The following is a 23372-nucleotide window of genomic DNA, read 5'->3' on the forward strand; positions in this document are numbered from 1 at the left end:
CCAGATTATGATTTTTAAATCCGACTCCACCACTTCCTAACTGTGTGGGGGCAAGAGTATACCTAACCATATTAGGATGAGGCATTATATCCTAGTAAAAAATCAATACCCCAAATCAGCTGACTCACACAATAAATTTTACTTCGCACTCATACAAGGCCTATACTGGTTCCCTCGGCTCTCCAGGGCAGCCACAGTCCTCCAGTCCTCCAGTCTGCCCAACATTCCAGGCTGCCTGACTCTTACACCATCTTCATATTAGTAAGGGCCTCCATTCCACGATGGCAAGGGCAGGGATGGCGAATCCAAGCATCAGGTCTTTAGGCTTCCTCCTTTTATGACGATATTGATTATTGTGAAGTAGGTAGAAAAGAAAATTGAGATAAAGTTAACCTGGCTTTAAAATTGTATCATCTAATTTTAGAACTTGAAAGGACCTAAAGATACTTCAGTCGAGCTCCCTTATTTTATAGATGTGGAAACAGACATGGAAACAGGAGAGGAGGTATAGTGATTTTTGCCCCAGATTACACAGCCAGCAACGGCAGGGTGTGAGGTCCACATTCAGCTATCGTTCCTAGCTCCATACTGGCTGCCATTCTACCTCCAACCTTTGCGGGTGTGCTAACATTCTTGCCTCTTCTGTCATATTCTAGAGACCAGGGCGACAGGGTGGTTAGGTGCCTCTTTTTCAAATTTGTATTGAATGGAAAACCCCAAACTGATGGTAATGATAGAGGAAATGTCTCCAGGCCTCAAACGGTACTGCAACAGCTATTGTCAATTTCTACTCTTTGTATTTTAATGGTCATACTTATTGTCCAACTCAACAGAAAATCCAAGATTAAATGCCACACTGAAAAGTAGTATTTTGGGCAGCCCGGGTGGCTCAGCGGTTTAGCGCCTGCCTTCATCCCAGGGCGTGACCCTGGAGACCCCGGGATCGAGTCCCACGTCGGACTCCCTGCATGGAGCCTGCTTCTCCCTCTGCCTGTGCCTCTGCCTCTTTCTCTCTGTCTCCTCTCTGTGTATTATCATGAATAAATAATAAAATCTTTAAAAAAAAAAGAAAGTAGTATTTTTGCTGACAGGAGGGAGGAATAGGTCTCAGAAAAAGACACAGAAGAGCATATGCAGAACTTTGAAAAGGATTTTAAAAAGAAAAGTCCTGCTTATCATTTTGTGCTTTCTGAAGCCACGTTATTTTAACATGAAGTTATCCCCAGACTCTTCTAACTGCAAGACCTGCACTGCAGGGCCTATAACATATCAGTAGGGAGGACTGGAGTGCTCAGCTAGCTGCAACAGGCGGGTTTTGTTTCTGTTTGCCGAGAGAAGGGGACATAAAACAACATGTGAAGGTAAGCAAAGTGCCTACTGTGTTTACTGAGGGTCTGGGGGGCAACGGCGAACACCGTCACTTCCCACATGAGCAGATTCAGGTTTAATTCATAGCTCCAGTTACCTCTAAAATAAAAGGAATGATCAGAGTTCTATCACCACGTCCATCCACTTAGGTCATTACCATATCAGCTTCTCCTTCCCTGCTTTCCTTCGGACCCCAGCTCTGTACAGGGAGGGTGGGGGTGAGTGAGGGGTGGGGAACCCTCAGCTCTCCAGGCCAGCCAAGGAGGAATGCTACCCTAAAGCGTTCAGGGAGATCCCTGAGCTGAACTGAGACAGTTGGGGATCAAGCCCTAAGGGAAAAGCATTATGCACTTGGGGCGCTTTCTGTTGGCTATTGTTGTTAAACTGTTTCTCTTAGAGAGCAAAACTGGGATGCGGATCCGCATCCAAGCCAGATTTAAAAACAGAGCCTCCCTCCCCGCCCCAGGCTCCAAAAAACACTGACTAGCTGTCTGAGTTGCCTGCCAGTATCAACCAATCGGGATGAGTCTCCTCCAACCAATCGGGAGGAGGCCCTTATTTTTCTTCCTTTCCCTCCTTAGTATATTGGTTGGGGACACTACTTGAGAGGGGACTTTCTATATAAGGGCCTCTCTAGGACCTCGGGGAGGCTAGATTGATGGTGTGTCACCCTTCAGCTGAAGCTGTGGCCCCAATTAAGCCTCTCCTCTGCCTTTGGTTTTGGGTCTGGCCTCCTTTCAGTGGTCGGGCTCAAATACCCGACTCCGCTAACAGAACCACTGTTGCTGCAACTTCTTTGCTAAGTCACTCATCTTGCAAAGCTGACAAGTTTTTGGTGAGGTCAGAGATGCAGTTACTGTATGCCCCACTGCAAATACTCTGGTCAAAAATGCTTTTGTGGGGTCATCGGCCTTTACACCCTACACACAGTCATCGGACTTTATCAGCTAGAAAACATGAGTTATTCAAATGGCAGCTTGCTTACCGGACGACATTGATAGAAAATAGTTACATGCCTGAAGCTAGTATGGATGGCTCTGCCCGAAGATTCTGCAAAAATTCCTTTAGTGTAATGAAGACCATTGTGACATTAAGTATAATATATATATTTTTTTAAAAAAACAAAGCTGGTACATTCTATTCTTTTAAAACTGGCTCTGAGGCTATTCTTCCTCTGAAGCATTATGAATCAGAGAGGTCTAGATAAGAATAAAATGAAAATCTCTTAGCGTAGTAGCTTGGACCTCTCAAAGATGGTATTTATCATTCACATCAAGTCTGAGCCAGTATCTGGGCTAGTTTTATATGTCAAAACCACAAAGGAAGGCTCAGCAAGGACATTGTTTCTTGCCTTGCATGAGGCAGGCTGAGAAGATGTACATCATTTTGCTCATACACTGAACTCCCCTCCCTTTTGTTCCTGCTTCTCTCCTGCTTGGAGTTGACTCCTCCTTCCTGCAGCTCCGAGGATCACAGGCTGATTGAAGAACACAGCGGTTCGACGGGGAGCTGTGCTCAGTCTCAGTCTCTCTCTCTCTCTCTCTGTCTCTCTCCTTTTTGCACGTGTCTCTCTCTGAACCTGCAAAGCTGAAACCTACCTGATAATCTCCCAGCCTTTGAATCCAGCTCTGGAACCAAATGCATCGCCTTCCTGCTCTTAAAAAAGTGAATAGAGTTTGATTACCTCAAGCTACAAGCTGCTTTGCTCCATAAGAAGGACACAAAAGGAGCCAGACATCATTGTTTTTCAGTCTACCCGAGGAGGTTTTTTTGTTGTTGTTGTTTTTTGTTTTGTTTTTGTGTTTTTTCCTTTTATGCCAGAAACTTAATGGTTTCGGGAGCAAGTTTCTGGCTTGCTTGTTTTTAATCGGAGTGTCGAAAAGTTTCTTGCTGAATGCTTTACACGGAACTCAGTTTTTTAAATACGGGTTGAGTCTGATCTAAAGGAGACACGCGTGATCATTTTCTGCTGGACTGACGGGGCAACATCTAGAGGGGAACTTGGTAGGGGAGAATGAGATCTGATTTGCAACGGACAATCATGCCTTCTTCTGACAATAGTCACAGACCCGCTGAAAGGGGGGATTGACTATTAGCCCAAGACAATGTCTGGATCTTCCAGTAACTTGTCAGCAAACGACTCTAGCCTGTGGAAAGGAGGTGGTGATTCGACGGACCTTTTAAGTCTGCCAGGGACTCTGAATATCTATCTCTTCTGCCTGACATGCCTAATGACTCTCGCGGCCCTGGCGGGCAGCATCTACTCGCTGGTGTCCCTGCTGAGGATGCAGACCCGGACGGTCGTGTCCATGCTTGTGGCTTCCTGGTCCGGGGACGACCTCCTGGGCGTCCTGTCGGTGACCATCTTCATGGTCTTGCAGTGGCCGAGCGAGGTCCCTGCGTACTCTCGGCCTCTGTGTGCCACCTCTGCCCTGCTGTACCTGTGCCAGGGCCTCTCGAGCAACTTGAAGGCGACGCTCCTGGTGTCCTACAACTTCTACTCGGTGCACGGGGCGGCGGGGGGCGGGGCGGCCTCCCGCAGGTGCGGCCAGGTGCTGGCCGTGGTGCTGACGGTGTGGGCCGCCAGCCTGGGGCTGTCCGCGCTCCCGCTGTGCGGCTGGGGCGCCTTCGTGCGCACGCCCTGGGGCTGCGGGGCCGACTGCTCCAGCTCCTACGTGCTGCTGCTCTTCGTCGTGTACACTTCGGCCTTCGCACTGCTCGCCGGCCTCTCGGTGCCGCTCACCCACCAGCTGCTGTGCTCGGAGGAGCCGCCCCGGCTGCACGCCAGCTACCAGCACATCTCCCGCGGAGCCTCCACGCCCGGGACCCCTCCGGGCCGGTGCGCGGAGGATGCTGCGGGCTCGGCGCCGCGGCGCCCCGGGGCGCGCTCCCAGGGCCCCCACGCGGCGCCGGGGGCACGGCCGGGGCGGGGGCCGCTGCCCGGAGCCTGCGGGCGCGCGAGCCGGGGGGCCCCCTGCGGCGCCGGGAGCTTCCCCGCGAGCGTGGCGCAGAAGCGCTTCTCCCTGATCCTAGCGCTGACCAAAGCCCTCCTCTGGCTGCCCATGATGGTAAAGGTGCAGCCGCTGCGGCGCGCGGGGGCGTGCGCCGGGGCAGCGGGTCGGGCCGGGCCCGGGACGCGAGAGGCCCACGAGGCGCGCAGCCCCGTCCGCTTGCACCTGCGGCTCGCTCGCTCGCCCTTGGAGACGCACCTGCAGGAAGGCAGCTCCTCCTTGCGCCTAAGGCTTCTCGCTTCCAAACTGGGGAGGGGTCGTGGTGGTGGTGTGGGGGGGGGGGGAGGCAGGGAGCGCTTCGGGGCGCGGGACACAGTCTTCCCCCCATCCATCCCGGTGGTGGCCGGGGGTGTTCTCCTCTCTTCTGGCAATAGCTGGGAATATTCAGAAAAGAAGGGAGGTAGTAAAAGTCGTTCCCCACCCACCCCGGTCCTGCCTTTTTCTCCACTCCATTCCTGCCGAGTAAGGACGCCGCCCATCCTCAGCAAGGGGGAGAGATTGGAGAGGCGTGATCTGAAGTAGAAACAGAAGACAGGGACCAAACAGGGGTTTCTGTTCAAGCCTTCAGGAGGGAGCCCAGTATTGGTGTGGGGAGGTGGCGCCCTGCTGTGACAAGCAGGCTGGGGACGGGGAGGGGGGAGGTGAGGGCCCAGGGATGTGACAAAGGCCATCTGGAGGACCGGGTGCAGGTGTCCAGTTCGTCTGCCTCTTTTCCTCGTAGTGTCCCCAGCATTGTAAAGTGTGCTTCCCTGAAGAGACCTGAGGCAGCAGGGGGCACAGACCTGGCACCCAGAGGGCAGAAACCATCCTGTGGTCTAAATCATCCGGCCTCATCCCAAGGGATCCCAGTGGTCCACCACCAAAACAGAGCTTCTGGCTCTCAAGCAGGAAGGGAGCCTGGAGAAGAGGGCTGGGGCAGCATGCTTGGGGGAAAGACTTGGCAAAGTGGAAAATTTTATCCTGGGATAGGTCTGAAGCTCTTTGCCTTTGCAGATTCACATGATGGTTCAGCACGTGCTGGGGTTTCAGAGCCCTCCCTTCGAGACGCTCAGCTTTCTACTAACCCTGCTGGCCACCACTGTAACCCCAGTGTTTGTCTTGTCCAAACGCTGGACCCACTTGCCCTGTGGCTGCATCATCAACTGTAAGCAGGACGCCTATACAGTGGCATCGGATGGGGAAAAAAGTAAGTCCTTGACAGTGTGGAGGTTGGGAGCAATAAGCATACAGTCAAACACAGAAAAGTGGGCTGTTGAGAAGTTGTCTGAGTAGTGAATGACGAATCCAAGGACAGATGGAAATGGTAAAGTCAAGAAATTATAATGTGAAACAATTCTTAGCACAGTGCGGAGATAAGTTTTAAAGGAGGCAGGTTTAAAACAACTCTGTAAAGTGCTAGGACATCGAATAATTATTTTGGGGGAAGAAAAGAAAGAATTTATTCAGCACAGCATGAAGTCAACAAGGCCCTTAGGAGTCATATCCATCCACCTTAGTTCTTAGCCCAGAGAAGAAAATAGATTCCTTTCCCAAGTCTACATATGAGAAGCCTGCATCTGAAAAGAGATTAACTCTTTGAGGTGTTAAAAACACATTATCTGACAGCCCATTATTATTTTTTAATGGTACAGAATTTTTATTCTTTTCCTTCTCGTATTCTTCCAGGGTTTTTAGAAAGTTTTCAAAGGAGAGTGCCTCAAAACAGTTCAAAAATTTTAAAGGGCATCTGGCTGGCCCAGTTGGTAGAGCACATGACTCTTGATCTCAGGATCTTGAATATGAGCCCCACATGGAGGGTAGAGAGATTACTTAAAATCTGAAGGAAAAAAAAAAGACAAAAAGAAAGTAACTTTTGTAAGTGTATGGCTCTGCTTTCAGAAAACACAAAAAAATTCTCAGTTTCAAGAAGGGAAAATGTGACAGATTTGTCTATGTATGTTCATGTATGAATATAGCCATGCTAATTACAAACAAACAACAACAAAAATTATGTTCTAAAGAGTATACGTAGAATGGGAGTGGGGTCAATTATGAAACTCTCTAGAGTGTGATGTTCTCATACTGAGGCAGGAACAGTTGAGGAATGACCCTTTATTTTGACTGTGCCAGGAAGAAAAAGGATATTCGTTTGTCATTCCAGACAAAAGATAGGATGGTCTACCATTTAATAAACCTAAAAATGCATGAATGTTTGCTGAATTACTGTTCCATTTATTATCCTTTGGTCAGAATAAGCAAATATATCACTCTTTAACAGAGAGAAAAGAAAGGTAAACAAAATAGTTCATCTCAGACTATTTCAGAGATACAGAAAGTGGAGAATATTAAAGTATATTCTGCAATCAATTCTACAACAGGGTTATTTTATAAACATCAATTAATCATGAACTGGTCATTTTCCATGTATTGGTTACATTTATTTTTTTTTTTTTTTTTTTTTTTTTTTTTTTTTTTTTTTTTTTTTTTGTATTGGTTACATTTAAAATGTAATATGTCTAGATAACTTTTCAAGTGACCAGAAGATTTCTTTAGTTTTAAGGACACTGTAAAGCTTTTTTTTTTTTATTAATAGTTGCCAAATTCATCTAGGTCTTTAAAATAAAATAACTATGGAACTTATATAACAAGTATGTGATTCTGGAGATTAATATCTGGAGCAACAGTGACACAGAAAATTAGTAATAAATCCCATTGAGCCCCATCGAACATACATAAAAATCATTTACAAGCCTGGAAGTTCTAACATTCTATCAAATGTTAACATTTGACTACTACATTAGTGAACCAGCATTGTCTTATAGTATTTAAAGTTGTGAGAGAGACGATGAAAGTCCAATGTCAGAGAAAATGAAAAGTCTTAGGGAAGTGACATAGGGAGTCATTTTAAGAAGTAAGGGACACCTATATCAGAGCTGAAAACAAAACAACGCAAGAGACCTATCACCGCAAATGGCCTAGGAAGTAATTCAATCTTGTACTGCACAAGACAGAAGAGCCTACGGCAGGCTGGAACAATCAATCATTACATTAATATACGATGTTTGAAAATAAAACCATGCCTTTTCAAGAGCAAAATAATATCTTCCTCCAAATTTACCATCCCTCTTATTTCTGTTTAAAATTTCAAGGAATAAATTCCCTGAAACGTGTAGGTTTATACAAAGACACATAGCTTTAAGAATCGAACATTGTGAGAAACATTACTCTAAAATGCCTGTGGTCCAAATGGTTCCATTCTCTTTTATGATCCCAGGTCTCCCCACAGGGAAATTCTGAGAACAAGAATGATATGTTTTCATTGTCTGAGAACCCATCATATATTTTCCTATTGCTAGGATGACACGAGAACAAAATTGCAAAATCCCAAAAATGATCATCCTCAAATAGGCAAGTGCCTAACCAAATGCCTTGATTCTTTGGGAATATGGCTCCAGTTTTACATTTCAGCTCTTTCTCCTTAACAAACTAAGATTCCCCCTTTTACATTCTTTGTCAGTGAACTCCAGAAGCAAGGAAGCTTCCTAATTAATATCTGCTATAGGTTCATTTTGCAGATGTAAATATAATTCTACATTTCAGCTTTAGTGAATGGAAATGGAGAGACATGCAATCAAAAGAAAATGCATGTCAGTAATGGGAAATACTTTGCAGATTAATAATTCTCTCCTGTTTCTAACATAAGCCTGTATTACTAATGTCTCAAAACAAAGGTGTTAAAAAAATGATTTTAACACAGAGGTCTCAGGTGGAAGACATATGGGATAGATGTGGCTTTCACAATCATTTTGTTTACATGAAATGCTGTTTCCTTTTTTAATTAAACAGTTAAACAGGTATTCAGTCTTTATTTTATTTTAAACAAAATCAAAGTGTCTGCTAGGTATCATTCTGAAGAATTATTTATTTTTGTAAGCTGATATAATTACTTATGTCTAAAAATGCAATTAGCAAGATATGGTTAAAAGCAAAAGACTAAAGCTGATTCATGTTTGGTCCAGGGTTTAGCCTTCAGAACAAATACAAGATTACATTTTTTTTAAAAGTATAGTATAGTATAGACTTCAAAAGATCCTGATTGTGTTCTGACAGTCCTTAAGTTTCTGGTAAGTTATTAGTCAAACATTGTCAACTGTTACACTGTTATGACCTATTATCTCCATTAATTACCTTAGTCAGAAATTTACCTTTAGTTCTCCCATGCGTCTAATTAGCAGTAAAACAATTTCACATACAGGTTGGTAACTCCAATTCTAGAATCAGTTGGCTTTTAAATTCAAAACCCTTTACCAGTTAAGTAATCTTAAGTAGGTTTCTTCTACCAGCCTCAGTTTTCTCAACCGTAAAACAGAATCAATAAGCCTTTTCTTATGTAGGGTTGTTGCCCATTAAACGACAAGACCATGTGCATAACTTAGCCCTGGAGTTTCCTGCTTCTGCATGGTGTGCGTCATAATTGCGCTCCCCCCTCAGAGCCTAACTCAAACTACCTCTTCCACTTCATGACATGGAGATTCCCCATTGACAGTATGCACACTACTTCGAAAACATTACTCACTTTTGCTTTACATATTTCATAATTATAACATACAGCTAATAAGGTACATAGTTGGAAACATCAATTTTATTGTTATATGTTAAAGGTGGGATATATGTGTTTTTGTTTGCCTACTGTCTTTGAATTGACGATTTGCCACTTTGTATCTTTTTTAGAGAAAAGGGAAACCCATCCATAATTAATACATCCTTTTAGTTCCTTCAACTTTCACACTGTTGAAGTAAGTTAAAAATCCCAATTTAATTTTACTGGACATATTAGTAGAAAAAAAAGTAAGTAGAACTATACATAAAAGTATATTTTAAAATATTAACTATGTTTCTACTTTTCCATTTTCTTTGGACAGAAATTCTTGTTTGTGTTGTGGCTCAAACAATGAATGTTTTAAACACTCAAATAATGAATGCTACCTCTAAGTTCTATTATCACTTAGTGGAATTGCTTTGTAAATCTTCAGTAGTGGGAAAATTTTAGTAATAGAATCAGCATGTGAATGGCACTAGGATATATTGTAAAATGAATCAAATTTTTTCTGTTGTTCCCATAGAATTTTATAGTTTTTCATAGATTTTTCCACCAAGGATAGCTAAATGTCTGGTATATGACAGCTATCTAAGAAGAAAAATACTTTGAAATGAGCCATATTTTGAAAGATGAAAACCAAAACATTAAATTGCATTTTGTCTACCACCTTAATACATAAAATGATCCAATATTTTATTACATTCACACATAAAAATTGTGTCATTTTCTGTCACATTCTCACTTGTTATTCTACTAAGAATTTGTACCATATCTACTAACTAGTAGTACTTTACTAGAATAGCATTACATTTCGCTTGGTTTAAACCATAAAGAGTTTTATGCACTCCTGCTAAATTCACCTTGTATTAATCAGGTTTAGAGACATGCTGTAAAGTGCTTTAGATCACAAAAATATAAATCTATTCATTATTTTTTACAACTTATTACAAATTTATTTGTATCAGAAATACATATGCTATTTTAAAAAGTTTAAAAACCATATTGTGGCATTTTCTAATTTTTAATGTATGCATTTATAAACATATAAATGGAAGTGTCATACATCAAAATATTTAACACAGTCATTTCTGTTGGTGATATTGTCAGCTGAATAACTTATATAATATTAAGACCTCAACAATTTCCAACAAAGTAGTTTATAAACAATATCTTTTATCACCAAATAAAGAAATATATAGATAATTGGTAAACTGAGAAAGTTAAAACTAAATATATGTGAGAATTTCCTAATTTATGGTTAAATTATTGTTCATTAAAACTTCTCTGAAAACTGCAGCATTCTTGGAATTGTAAATATTTTAAGCCCGTCATTGTGCAAGTGAGAAAATTTAGGCCCAGAGTGATGACACCTTGGATTTATAAGATTTAATTACTTTGCATAATTGGCAGGAAATGAAGGTAGTTTTTAAATTCATAGTAATCAGTTTGGATGCACTTTCTTATTCTTATTCACTATGTACACCCAATTATTGTTTATAGCTACCTTCCTAACCACAGGACTTTCCTTTTGCTTTTACGTAGCCAAGAGGAGAGGCTTTGAATTCAATCTATCATTCCAACGGAGTTATGGGATTTATAAAATAGCACATGAAGATTACTATGATGATGATGAAAATTCTGTATCCTATCACAATCTCATGAATTCTGAATGCAAAACTGCAAAAGACTCTCAGAGAGACACTCACAGCATCTTCAATGCCATAAAAGTGGAAATCAGCACTGCACCCTCCCGGGACAGCTCCATACTAAAAGGGATCAACAAATGTACCAATACTGACATGACCGAAGCTGAGCAGGATTGCCACGGTGAGAAGAGCGTTGATCCATTGCTTTCTGAAAAAACGGGACATGATGCTAACTATGAAGAAACCACCTTTCTGGAAGGGCCAGAAAGAAGACTTTCTCATGAGGAGAGTCAGAAACCAGACCTTTCAGACTGGGAATGGTGTAGGAGTAAGTCAGAAAGAACTCCTCGTCAGGTACAGTAAAGGCTGTTCTTTCTGTCAAATTAAAAATGAGACCAAATACGATAGGCATGAAAAAAAAAAAAAAACAATGATCAGTTGTTTATTTCATTCAATCAAGTCTAAGGTTAATTTCACTTGCTTTAAGTTCCATAATATTAAATTTTATTTCAAGGTATTCTTTGGAGGGACTTTTAAATTTTTTAAGTTCTACATTTCCAGTCAAAATCTGTATATTTTGGGATTGGCAGAGCTAACCAGGCTCTTGAGAAGGTTAGAGCTTTCTAGTTTAACCTCAAGTAATCTGTCAAAATTCAGACTAGCCTCTCAGAACTTGTTTCAAGTTAGTTAACTTGCATGCTTTATTTTTCCCTCTTCCACCCAAAAAAAAAGTATTTCACAAGTGCCCAAGGGAAGTTTTCTTTTTTACCATAAAGGAAAATATTTATACAGCTAGTGGTGAGGAGGGTAGTCCTGCTGCAACTATACTAGATAGCTTGCCTATTAGTCTTGCTAGAACTAGTCCCTCCAGTATTCAACAGGGGGAAAAAAATAAAGATCTGTTCCAGAATATATCCAAGTGAGCCCTTGCAAGCTCTGCTAAATGTCCTATCCCTTTAAGGATAGAAGAATGGCTTTATGTTTTATAAAACTGAAAAGAATTTGCACCTTAATTTCATCCCATTTTCTCCTAGGTTTCAGCCTGCCTAGAATGATGAGAGATACTTCTTATTTTATTGAAACTGTAGTGTAATATTGATATGAGATTGTTCTTTACTCCAAAATCTCATATCTGGTAATTAAAATTGCTTTGGCTTCCCACACCACTGATTTACTAGAAAGATGAGCTGTTTTCTGCCAGATTCAATTGAAATCAAAGTCCACTTGTCAAAACAAAGTCATAATTCCAAAAATATGTGCAAAGAATACTACATTTATTGACCAAAATATGACCATATAACACCAAGTATGAATATGGGCAGAGTACTCTGAGATTTCCTTTATTCTCAGTGATAATTAAAGCTACTAGTCCTACTCTTAATATCGTTTAAAAAGTAAGTTGGACAATAAAACAAAATATACAAAATATATTATTAAAAATAATTATTCATACAATTTAGTGATTAGGTATTTCAGAAAAACATCACTAAATATTTGCCACAAATTACAAGATAATATGAAAATGTATTATTGACTGGACACAATGCTCAGTATTTTTAGAACAAAATGGTACCCCAGCTAAGAGGAAAATCCTTACAGTCTCATTATCAATTTGTTCCTGAATAATATAAACCTCCTGGTTTTCTTGCACTTAAGAATTGTTAAGTAATACTCATGATGAAATGTTTTGTGTGTGTGTGTCCATGATGTACACACACCAATAACTTGCAACTACCTTGGTGTGCTACTCCTCTATCCCATCCCCATGCTTACCCCTTAGGGATTACGGTTATCCTGAATCTTGCTCATGCTTTTTTATTTTATTGTTTTATCACAAGTGAATGCATTTCTAACACAGCATATTATTTAGTTTTGCTTATTTTGAGCTTTCTAAAGATGGCATCATACTGTACCTAATCTTCTGGGATTTGGTTTTTTCCCCACTCGACATTACTTTAAATGACTCCATTTTTTAATGTATTTTGTTAAAACATTGGAGATTATTATTAAAATATCAGAAATATAGTCCTCATTTAAAAGTATTGATTATAGTTTGGAGAGTATAATCAATTAACTACCCTAGAAACTTGTGAAAGGATCAGACACTTTACACAATAATATACTGTACCTTGAGCATAATGAAATACAACTTACCCACAAACCTCTATAAATAAAAAAAATAAATGATATATAGAAAGAACTAAATTTTGATCAAACCAGATCAAGTATCAATCGACACCTTTCAACTATAACGATTTGCTGAAGTATTAATATTTTAACATCTGCAAAGAACAAGTAGTTCAGAAAACTGACCTAAAATGGTGGTTATAAAAAAAATGATTGGTGATAAAATAGAGAAAATTCAGGAAAGATAAAAATCTATATTTTGGGGACTGAAATTAAATGAAATACTATAATAAATTTTCAAGCAGCAGTAAGAAATCCTTAAATTATAGGCTGATGTTATTGACATGACTTGCCTTTGGCAAAACTGCCTCTGGACTTTAAGGTTAACATGTAACCCAAATACATTTAGGGCTTAAAAGCTTCTGATAACTTTTCCATGACCAAAGACAGGTTTTAACCGGCCACCTATTCTTCACCAGCAGATACTTCATGGGAGTAGACGGTGACTTAGCACTTTCATGTCATCATCCTTTTCCTCCAACTTCTCTGCTCTATGTATCTTAAAGTGGTACATTACACTGCAGTAGACACTGCAGTAAGTTTATAAAAATACTATCTCTTTTGATTTCCCATGGCTGTACTTTAAATATTTAGGCTCAATCTATCAGTTTGTATTTAATTGTTGTACAATTTATAGTGTGTTCTTTGTTCTTAGGCTTAAAAAAAGCAAGTTTGATTTAAAATCTATTTAGTGATCCTTATTTTCTTTTTTTTTTTTTTTGATCCTTATTTTCTTTTGACAATACATGTTGCTTAATTTTTTATTAGAGTTTATGTTAGTAAACGAATTCTCATTGTATTTTGTTGAAAATCCTGGAAGGAGTGAAAGCATTAGGTAAGGTTAAGGTGTAAAGAAGATGGCAGTAGTAGAATGGCTTCAGCAGGTTTAATTGTGATCTACTAAAATGTATCAGAGTGGGAAGTGCTTGTAAAACTAAAATTCAGTGTTAAATTTAACCATACAATTACTTCTTTTTGGATCCCTAGTAGGTAGAGTCCCAAGAAGTTTGCTATTAAAATGTTCATTACAGGACAGCCCAGGTGGCTCAGTGGTTTGGCGCTGGCTTCAGCCCAGGGTGTGATCCTGGGGTCCTGGAATCGAGTCCCACGTTGGGCTCCCTGCATGGAGCCTGCTTCCCCCTCTGCCTGTGTCTCTGCCTCTCTCTCTGTGTGTCTCTCATGAATTAATAAATAAAATCTTAAAAAATGTATTCATTAAAAAATAGTTAGAAATGTCAGAGCTCTTCAGTTACAAAGTTTTACTCTGGTAGCCATGATTTGACTGTTCCTGAAAAGAAACAGTTATTTTCCAGAACCTAAAAGTTTTTTTTCATCTGTGAATAAAGGACATTTGGCATACGAAATAATTTGGTGGCTTGTGGGTAATCACTCTAATTTTCTCTTCTAAAACAAAGCCCATCAAGAAAAGCCATTTTCTTTTCTTTTAATATGTTGTCTTAAAGCTCTAGAAACTCTTTTATTATAAAAAATCAGAAACAAAGATGTGCTGTAACTATGTCACTCCATCCCCTTTTTAATCCATTCATCAAAGCATCTGAAAGATGAATAGTCATCCACTATGCCAGGAAAATACAGGAAAATAGAGTCTGTAACAATCATTCTCAAATGAGAGGCCAAGCAGGGGGAAGTGATTACATTTGAATTAGCTACACAAACCACTTAGCATAAGGATGGATAAACAAACAAGAACTAACTTTAAAGTCACCTGAGCATCAAAGAAATTTTACTCTCATGTTAAGGAAAATGTTTTAACTGTCTAAAAATAGTTTTACAAATCAAAGTTGTGTTTTCTATCAGAGTGACACAGCAACTTTGGTTCCTATAACTTTTAAATATTATTATTTCTTTAAATAATTTTCATAAAGAACTGTGGAAACCAAGTCAAACTAGATTATTCTGGGTTCTTTAAATTAGAGCTTCTCAAATTTTAATGTGCAAATAAGTCAAATGGAGATCTTGTTAAAATATAGATCATGACTGAGTAAATCTGAGATGGGTTCCAAGATTCTGCATTTCTGACAAAACCCTAGCTGATTATGGTAAAAATAAAAAGTCCCAACCCAGACCTACAGAATCAGAATCCCCCTGCCCCCGTTGGTTCAAATGAACATCAAAATTTAAGCAGCTGCATTAGCATCCAATCACTAGGAGATAAATACTAGTTTAAAGGGAAGGGCAAAATCAATTCTTTCCATTTACTATATGCCTCATAAAGTAAAATAAGACTGGAAGAAAATACTCCAATACAGTAGGGTCCCTCTATCTGTGGGCAATGTGTTCCAAGACCCCCAGTGGTTGCCTGAAACTGCAGATAGCACTGAACTCTACAAATACTATATTTTTTCCTATACAAACATACCTAGATACAGTCTAATTTATCAGTTAGGCACAGTAAGAGATTAATAATAACCAAAAATAGAAAAATTACAATAATATATTGTAATCAAAGTTATAAGAATTTGGTCACTCTCAATTTCAAAATATCTTCCTGTGATGATGTGAGATGATGAAATGCGACATGATGAGATGAAGTGAGTTGAGTGACATAGGCTTTGTGATGCAGCGTTAGGCTACCACTAACCTTCTGATGGTATCTCAGAAGGATTATCTGCTTTTGGACTGTGGTTGACTGCAGGTAACTGAAACCACAGAAAGTGGTATCTGGATAAGTGAGGGGCCTACCTCTCCTAAAAACAGTGCATCTTCTCTTTTCTCTTTTTTTAAAGTATTTATTCATTCATGAGAGACACAGAGAGAGAGAGAGAGGCAGAGACACAGGCAGAGGGAGAAGCAGGCTCCATGTAGGGAGCCCAATGAGGGACTCGATCCCGAGACTCCAGGATCAGGCCCCAAGCCGAGAACAGGCGCTTAGGCGTCTGAGGCACTGAGGCACCCAGGCATTCCCATTTTCTCTTTTCATTAAAAAAAAAAAATTAAAAAATTAAATCAGGCATAAAAAATATTAGTGTTTCCTGTGACACTGTTAACTTAATAACTGCAAATGCTTAAACCTGTTCTCTGAGTAGTTTTTCACATTTTTAACTGAAGTGACCAAAGGAGAAAAATTCACTTATCACCTTCTATTTGTAGCCTCAAGTAACACAAATAATTCTCTGGAGTATAGATAGTTTATATTTAGCTACATCCATTTGTTAGAGCAGTTAGTCCATTACTCACTGTTACATTGCTTTCTTAAAAAAAAAAAAAAACATTTATAACCTTTATTGTTTTGTAATGACAAAGTAATATAATTATTGTAGGAAATTTAGAAATTGCTGATAAGCAAAGAAAAAAACACCCAATTCCAACCACCCGAAGTTAACTACTGTTTACATTTTATCATATAAAACTTCAGGCTCTTCCCCATGCATATATTTTTATTTTTGACAAAAACAGGATCAGGCTGCAAAAGCATGCATATGCATATACATATATGCATGCCTTTCTTTGCATAAGAGTATAATTTCCACCTGCTTTAAATTGTTCAAGCACTTTCTGAGATTATCTAGTATAGTTTAGAATGGCTGTTTGCAGTGCAGCTGAAAGCTCATCCATGAATGCAAATTCATTCTCAAGTATTTAAAGTCTTGAAAGTGGAAGCTAAGGGGGTTTTGTTGTAAAACCACTTCAAATATTTCATAACAAATTTGTAATCCTCACAACATGTATCATTTGCTGAACTGAAGTAAAACTCAGCTAAGTTTAATTGTTGACTTTCTCAAAATTCAAGGGGGCTACCATTGGATCAAAGCTTGTGTGGAATCTTATAATTCACCTTTTAAACTAAGAATTTTGTTGACATTCTCAAAAACGCCTCATGGTTTAAGGAGACCTTAAAAGGCTACGTATTGGAGCTTCCCAGTTACGGCTCAAATCTCTTCTATAACCTCCTACTGAATAGTTTCCCTTCCTTGAATGCAAATGCCTGGAAAGTCACTATACTTTTTAAACTTTTTAGTGTGAACTAATTTTAGACTTACAAAATAGCTTCAAAAATGGTACAGAAAGTTCCTCTTTTTTTTTACATTTAAAAACTTTATTTAAGTTCAATTAATGAACATATAATGTATTATTGGTTTTAGAGGTAGAGGTCAGGGATTCATCAGTCTTATAGAATACCAAGTGCTCATTACATCATGTGTCCTCCTTAATGTTCATCACCCAGTTACCCCCTCCCCCTTCCTCCTTTCCTCCAGGGACCCCTAGTTTGTTTCATAGGATGAAGAGTCTCATGGTTTGTCTCCCTCTCTGGCTTTGTCTTGTTTTATTTTTTCCTCTCTTCCCCTATGGATGGAACTAGAGGGTATTATATACTAAGTGAAATAAGTCAATCAAAGAAAGACAATTATCATATGATCTCATGCATATGTGAAATTTAAGAAACAAAACAGAGGATCATGGGGTACAGAGAGTTTTAATATATCCTCCATTTGGCTTCCACTAATGTTAACATGGTATTTGACAATAATGTAATTATCAGGAAATTAGCAATTAATTCATAGACCTTATTTCAATTTTGCCAGTTGTCTTGCTTATATCTTCTTTTTGGTCCAGAATCTAATTCCAGATCTCATAGTGCATCAGTTGCTATGATTCCTCAGTCTCTTCTAACCCGTAGCAGTTCTTCAATCTTGTCTTTTATGACTGATGCTTTTAGACTACTGGCTAGTTTGTTTCTGGAATATCCCTCAATTGTGTTATGTTTTCTATTGATTAAATTGAAATTATGCATTTTTGGCAAGAGTACCACAGAAGTGATGTTTGCCCTTCCCAGCTCATCAGATCAAGAGGTACATGATGTTGATATGTCTTATCATGGTGATTTTTGTAAAGGTGGTATATTCCAGGTTTCTCCATGTAAAGCTACTATTTTTCCCCTTATAATTTATAAGTATTTTATGGGGAGATGACATTATGAAACTATGCAAATATTCCATTTCATGTATACTTTTGTCCACTACTTTCAACATTAATTGATGAATCTTGCTTGCAATGATTATATGAAGATAATTTTTCTATATCATTTCTTCTATATTTATTATTGAAATCCTCCTGTAAGAAAACGCTATCTCTTCCCATTTGTTTGCTTACTTATTCATGTCATTTTGGTCTCAAAGATTTTGTTTTAATCTAGAAGTTATAAGCCATACTATTTATTATTCCTTATTTTGTTACTCCAGTTGTCCTACTGTTGACTATTGGAAGCTCTTTCAGGATGAAGCCAGATCCATCCAGTGTCCTATCCTCATCTTTCTTACTTTCTAGCAGTACAAGAGATTCCAGCCTCATCTTGTATTATTACTGACCCATCCTTAGAATCAGCTATATTTTCAGGGAGTTTTGGTTTCTTTTATTGAAAAATGGTATTTAGAAACCGACATTGGATTCTAGGTATGCTCATTGCTACTGGAGTTTCTTGCTTTTAGACTTTGTTGGGCAGATCTAGGAAACAGATAGATGTATACTCATGTACACATCTATATTTCTATAACAGTCTCTCTGTCTAAATAATTTAATACTATGAATTTGTACTGATAAATTCCAAGTCCAATCAAATACCATAGGATTCATTCGTGCCTTTCCCTTTTCTTGTTTGTTATTTCTTTTTCTGACAGCGAGACAACTGGCTCTCACTCTCCACTAATGTATTTAGGTATTTGGTCAATTCTGGTATACATATAAAGTAGTCTAAAAACTGTAAACTTACACTCTTGTGAGGAAAAAAAAAAAGTATTGACTAGAGTATAATAATTTTGTATAGTTTTTTTTTATGTTTAACCTTACAGTTTATGGCTAAAATACAATCTCTCCCATTTATTTAGGTTATTTTCATTTTAATTCCTTTCATTTTATATTACGTTTTGAGTTCCTCCCACTTTCTTTTTGATTTCAATTATTTATGTTTGGGTATGTGAAACATTACCATGATTCTAAGAGTCAGAACTACATTAAATATGTGCTTTCCTCCCTCATTTCCTCCCTCATTCCTTCCTCCGTGTTCCCACTTTCCCATTCTTTCCTTTACCTATCTGTGCCCTCTAAGTAATCAATCTCATTGTTTTTAGTTTAACTACCTTGTATATCTTTTTGCACAAATGAGCAGATACATGTATAACTTCTTATTTTTCCTTCTTCTTTCCATATAGTCTTTTGTACTTTACTTTTTCCATTAAATGGTGTATCATAGGAGTCACTCCGTATCAGTTCATAAAGATATTTCATTTTTTATAGCTGTGCAATTATCCATACTGTGGATACACCATGGTTAATTCAGTCACTCTCTTATATGGGCCTTATGATGTTTCTAGTATTTTGCAATTAAAAAATATTGCAGTAAACATTATGCATCTGTATTTTCATATTGCTGGAGGTGTATCTTAGAATAAATTCCTAGAATTAGGATTTTTGTGTCAAAAATAAGTGTAGTTTTGTTAGGAATTGCCAAATTCTCTCCCGGAAGGGTCATACCAGTTTCCACTCCCATTAGCAATATGTTAACAGAAGGCTCTTTTCCTCACAACCTCATTATTATGTTTTTAAATTTCTCTCAGCCTGAGAGGATGCAACCTCAGAATTGTTTTAAATTATATTTATGTGATTATAAATGGGTCTCAATAGTTTTCATATGTGTAAGAGACTTATTGTCTTTTTATTTTTTTGTAAATTGTTCATATCTTTTCCTTATTTTCCTATCAGGTTTTTGTCCCTTTATCCTGTGATTTTTAAGAGTTATATATTAGGGATATTATTCCTTTGTCTGTGATGTATATTGCAAAGGTATTTACCAAGTTTGTCAGTTATCTTCTGTTTATGGTAGTTTTTTTCCAATGCATACTTTTCAAATTTGTTTACAGTAAAAATTATCAGTCTTTTATTTACTTGCTTCTGAATTTTGAGTCATAGTTAGAAAACCAGTTTAAAATGGAATTCGCCCATGTTTTATTCTATTACTTGTATGGTTTTAATTTTTACATTTGGATTCCAGATACATTTGGAATTTATTTTTGTATTTGATCTAGGGTATGAATATAATTTTGTCTTTTTTCTAGATGGCTACCCATTAAAAAGTAATTTATTTATAAGTCCATCATTACCCACAGTGTTTTGAGGTATCATTTTTATCTTATACCTACTTGGGTCTATTTCTGGGCCTTCTATTCCATCCCACTATCTATTCATGCACTAGTATCTCACTGTTTTAATTGGAGAGGCTGTTATAGTGAGTTTTATTGTCTGGTAGGGCTGGTTCCCCTACCCTCAGTATTTTTTTTTTTCCTTTTCAGTATTTTTCCATGCTATTCTTGAACTTTTTTTTTTTTTTTTTTTTTTTTTTTTTTTAAAGATTTTATTTATTTATTCATGATAGTCACACAAAGAGAGAGAGAGGCAGAGACACAGGCAGAGGGAGAAGCAGGCTCCATGCAGGGAGCCCGACATGGGATTCGATCCCGGGTCTCCAGGATCACGCCCTGGGCCAAAGGCAGGCGCCAAACCGCTGCGCCACCCAGGGATCCCTATTCTTGAACTTTTGCTTTTTTTCATATGTAATTCACTTTCAACTTGCCTAACTCCATAAAAAAGCTTTATCAGGATTGTGTTAAATTTATAAATTAGTTCAGAGAAAACTGATAATATCTTTACAATGTTTAATTCTCCCATCTGAGATGAGAACAGGGTATGTCTTTCCATTTTTGCTAGTCTACTCTTGCTATCTTTGTCCTGAAAGATTTTAAAGCTTTCTTCCTACATATTTTATGCCTTTTCATTAAGTTTTTTCCAAAATATTCAATCTTCTTTGTTTTCATTGTAAATGAGGTTCTTCTACCATTATGTCCTCTAACTGGTTATTGTTTGTATATATTAAGGATATTGATTTCTGCCTGTTGATATTATTTCTGCTACAGTACTGAATTATTTTATTGTTTAAATAAAATCATTGATTAGGGTTTTCTAGGTATATTATCATATCGTCATCAAATAGAGATAGTTTGCTTTTTTATCCATTCTTTTTTATCCACCTCTTTTTATTTTTTCTTGTCTGGTTGTATTGGCTAATACCTCTAGAACAATTCTAAATACTGGAGAAGACAGGCATCCTTGCCTCATTTCTGATTTAGTAAAAGTTTTATGATGCTTTCTCATTAAAGGAGATACTGGCTTTCGCTACTTTGTAAAGCAGGTAATTTAATCTTTTGATGATGATAATGATGGTGATGATAATACGATGATAACTAATACTTACTGAGCACTTGCTATGTGCCACACACAGCTCTAAGCACTTTACATATAATTTCTCATTTAGTATTCACAAAGACTATCTGGTAGATTTATTATACAATTTTACAGATGAAAATACTGAAGCATAGAAAAGTCTATCAGAGTCTAGAAGCAAACTCAGGCTAACTGACTCCAGAGATAGTCCATACATGCACTATCATAACTGCTTTAGAGAAATAATTTTCATAGTTAGCAAATCATTTCTTTCTAACTCCTATCTATTCACACTGGCAGATTAGTATCACCTGTGGAACTTTCAAAACTTTTAAAACTGACCCAATTCTACCCACACAAATTCTGATTTAACTGGTATGCAGCAAGATTTGTGTAATGTTTTTTTAAAAAACTTTGTATGTAGATATTTCCAAAATATATCAGCAACAAAGAACTTGCATTTAGAATATATAATTTACAAAGAACACCACTAAATGAACAAGAGAATGACAGACAACCCAATAGTATATGACCAAAGATTTAAAGTCATACTTCATATAAGAGAAAATCAAAATAACTACACACATATATATAAAGGTATATCACATCATTAATATCTGAAAATCTTAATTAGAATAGCAATGAGATACCACTACACACCCACAAGAGTAGCCAAAATTAAACCATCTGACAATGCCAAGAGTTAATGAGAAACAGTCTGGGAACATCTACAAGAGTTAAATATATACATGCCTCACGCCCCAGCAATTCCACTCTTGGGCATATCCCCTAGAATTGTGCTGTTCAATACAGTAGCCACTAGCCACATATATCTACTTAAGTTTAAATTAAATAGGGGCACGTGGGTGCCTCAGCTGGTTAGGCACAGGACTCATATTTTGGCTTAGGTTATGATCTCACAGGTCATGAGATTGAGCCCTATTTAGGGCCCCACATTTAGTGGGGAGTCTGCTTGGGATTCTCTCTCTCCCTCTCCTGCCCCTTTTCTCTCTTTCTCTATCAAATAAATAAGTATTTTTTTAATCAATTTTTTATTTAAATTCAGTTCCTCAGTTGTGCTATTCATAGTTCCAGAGCTTAATATCCAAATATGGATAGTGGCTACTGTATTGGACAACACAAATATAAAACATTTCCATCATTGGAGTTCTGTGGGACAGTGCTACCCTAGAACATATGTTTATGTTTCTGGAAGCTCTATTTGTAACAGCCCCAATACTTAGGGATAGACCAAAAGTCCAGCAACCTTAGAATGGATAAATAAATTTTTGAATATTTTTACAACAGAATACCATGTGCAGAAGTGTATTTTACATAAAGCAAAAGAAGTTTGCCTGATGTCTTCAAAGGCTGAGAGATGATTTAGCAATGTGTTCATATGGACAGATGCTTTTGTAAAATTAACAATAATAATATTTGTGTATTCCTTTTCTTAAAGGAGACAAGCAAATATTAGCTTCAAGCCCCTCAATATCTGGCTCAACCCCTAACCAAAAAATAATGAAATTTTAAAAACTGAAGCTATGCAAGCTGTGAGGAAGTTTTGCAAATATATGAAAGGAACATAACAAAAGGAGCATATACTCTGTATTCAATAAAGCTTAAAAGCAGACACAACTAAATTAAATGATTTAAGGATACATACAAAAATGGTAAAACCATAAAGAAGGATTGAGAGGTAATTATCACAGAAGTCTAAGTAGTGTTTGTTTTTAGAAAGAAAGTACATAAGAAAGTACACATATGGTCCACTGGGGTGCGGGAAATGTTCTATTTGTCATCTTAGGGAGTGATTATATTCTCCTATACTGCATAGTTATCCTTTATGCTGTCTTGGATGTGTGTTATGTTTCACAATTTTAAAATACTAAACATAGTTTGCTCGGATGGTTTCTGATGAGCATCTATTGCTCTAGGCCTCTTACATGTCCTGCCTCTGTCTCTTGGGACCATCCAGAATAATTCTCGTACCTCTGCCACTTGCTGTTAAGCTAATGGAATATAGTTATCCAATTCATCATATTGCTGTCTTTTCTCATCCATGCTAACTAAATGTTTTTACTTACCTCAACCTTTCTCCTCATAAATTCACTTATAGGAGCCCATGGCCCTTCATGCAAAACCCATAATCAAACAGAACATTCAAGTTCTTTCATCCTTTATGCTATAACCTATCAGTTGACCCTTGAACAATGTAGGGACTAGGAGAGCCAAGGCCCCGTACCGCCCAAGAGTTGAAAATCTATATATAACTTTTGACTCCCCAAAAACTTAATAGCCTACTATCGACCAGAAACCTTACCAATAACATAAACAGTCCATTATCAT

General features: G+C 38.0%; 1 protein-coding gene across 1 annotated transcript in view; it reads left to right on the forward strand.

Annotated features, from left to right (window-relative positions):
- The first annotated feature begins 2838 nt into the window (after positions 1-2838).
- The window catches only part of GPR149 (G protein-coupled receptor 149), a 65869-nt gene continuing 45335 nt past the window's right edge, over positions 2839-23372 (forward strand). The window contains exons 1-3 of the mRNA XM_072792212.1: positions 2839-4436; positions 5373-5565; positions 10501-10958. Of these exons, the coding sequence (XP_072648313.1) occupies positions 3474-4436; positions 5373-5565; positions 10501-10958 (1614 nt within the window). The 5' untranslated portion in view covers positions 2839-3473. The remainder of the gene's footprint in view (positions 4437-5372; positions 5566-10500; positions 10959-23372) is intronic.

This window comes from Canis lupus, chromosome 22 (genome assembly GCF_048164855.1).
Source record: "Canis lupus baileyi chromosome 22, mCanLup2.hap1, whole genome shotgun sequence".
Lineage (NCBI taxonomy): Eukaryota > Metazoa > Chordata > Mammalia > Carnivora > Canidae > Canis > Canis lupus.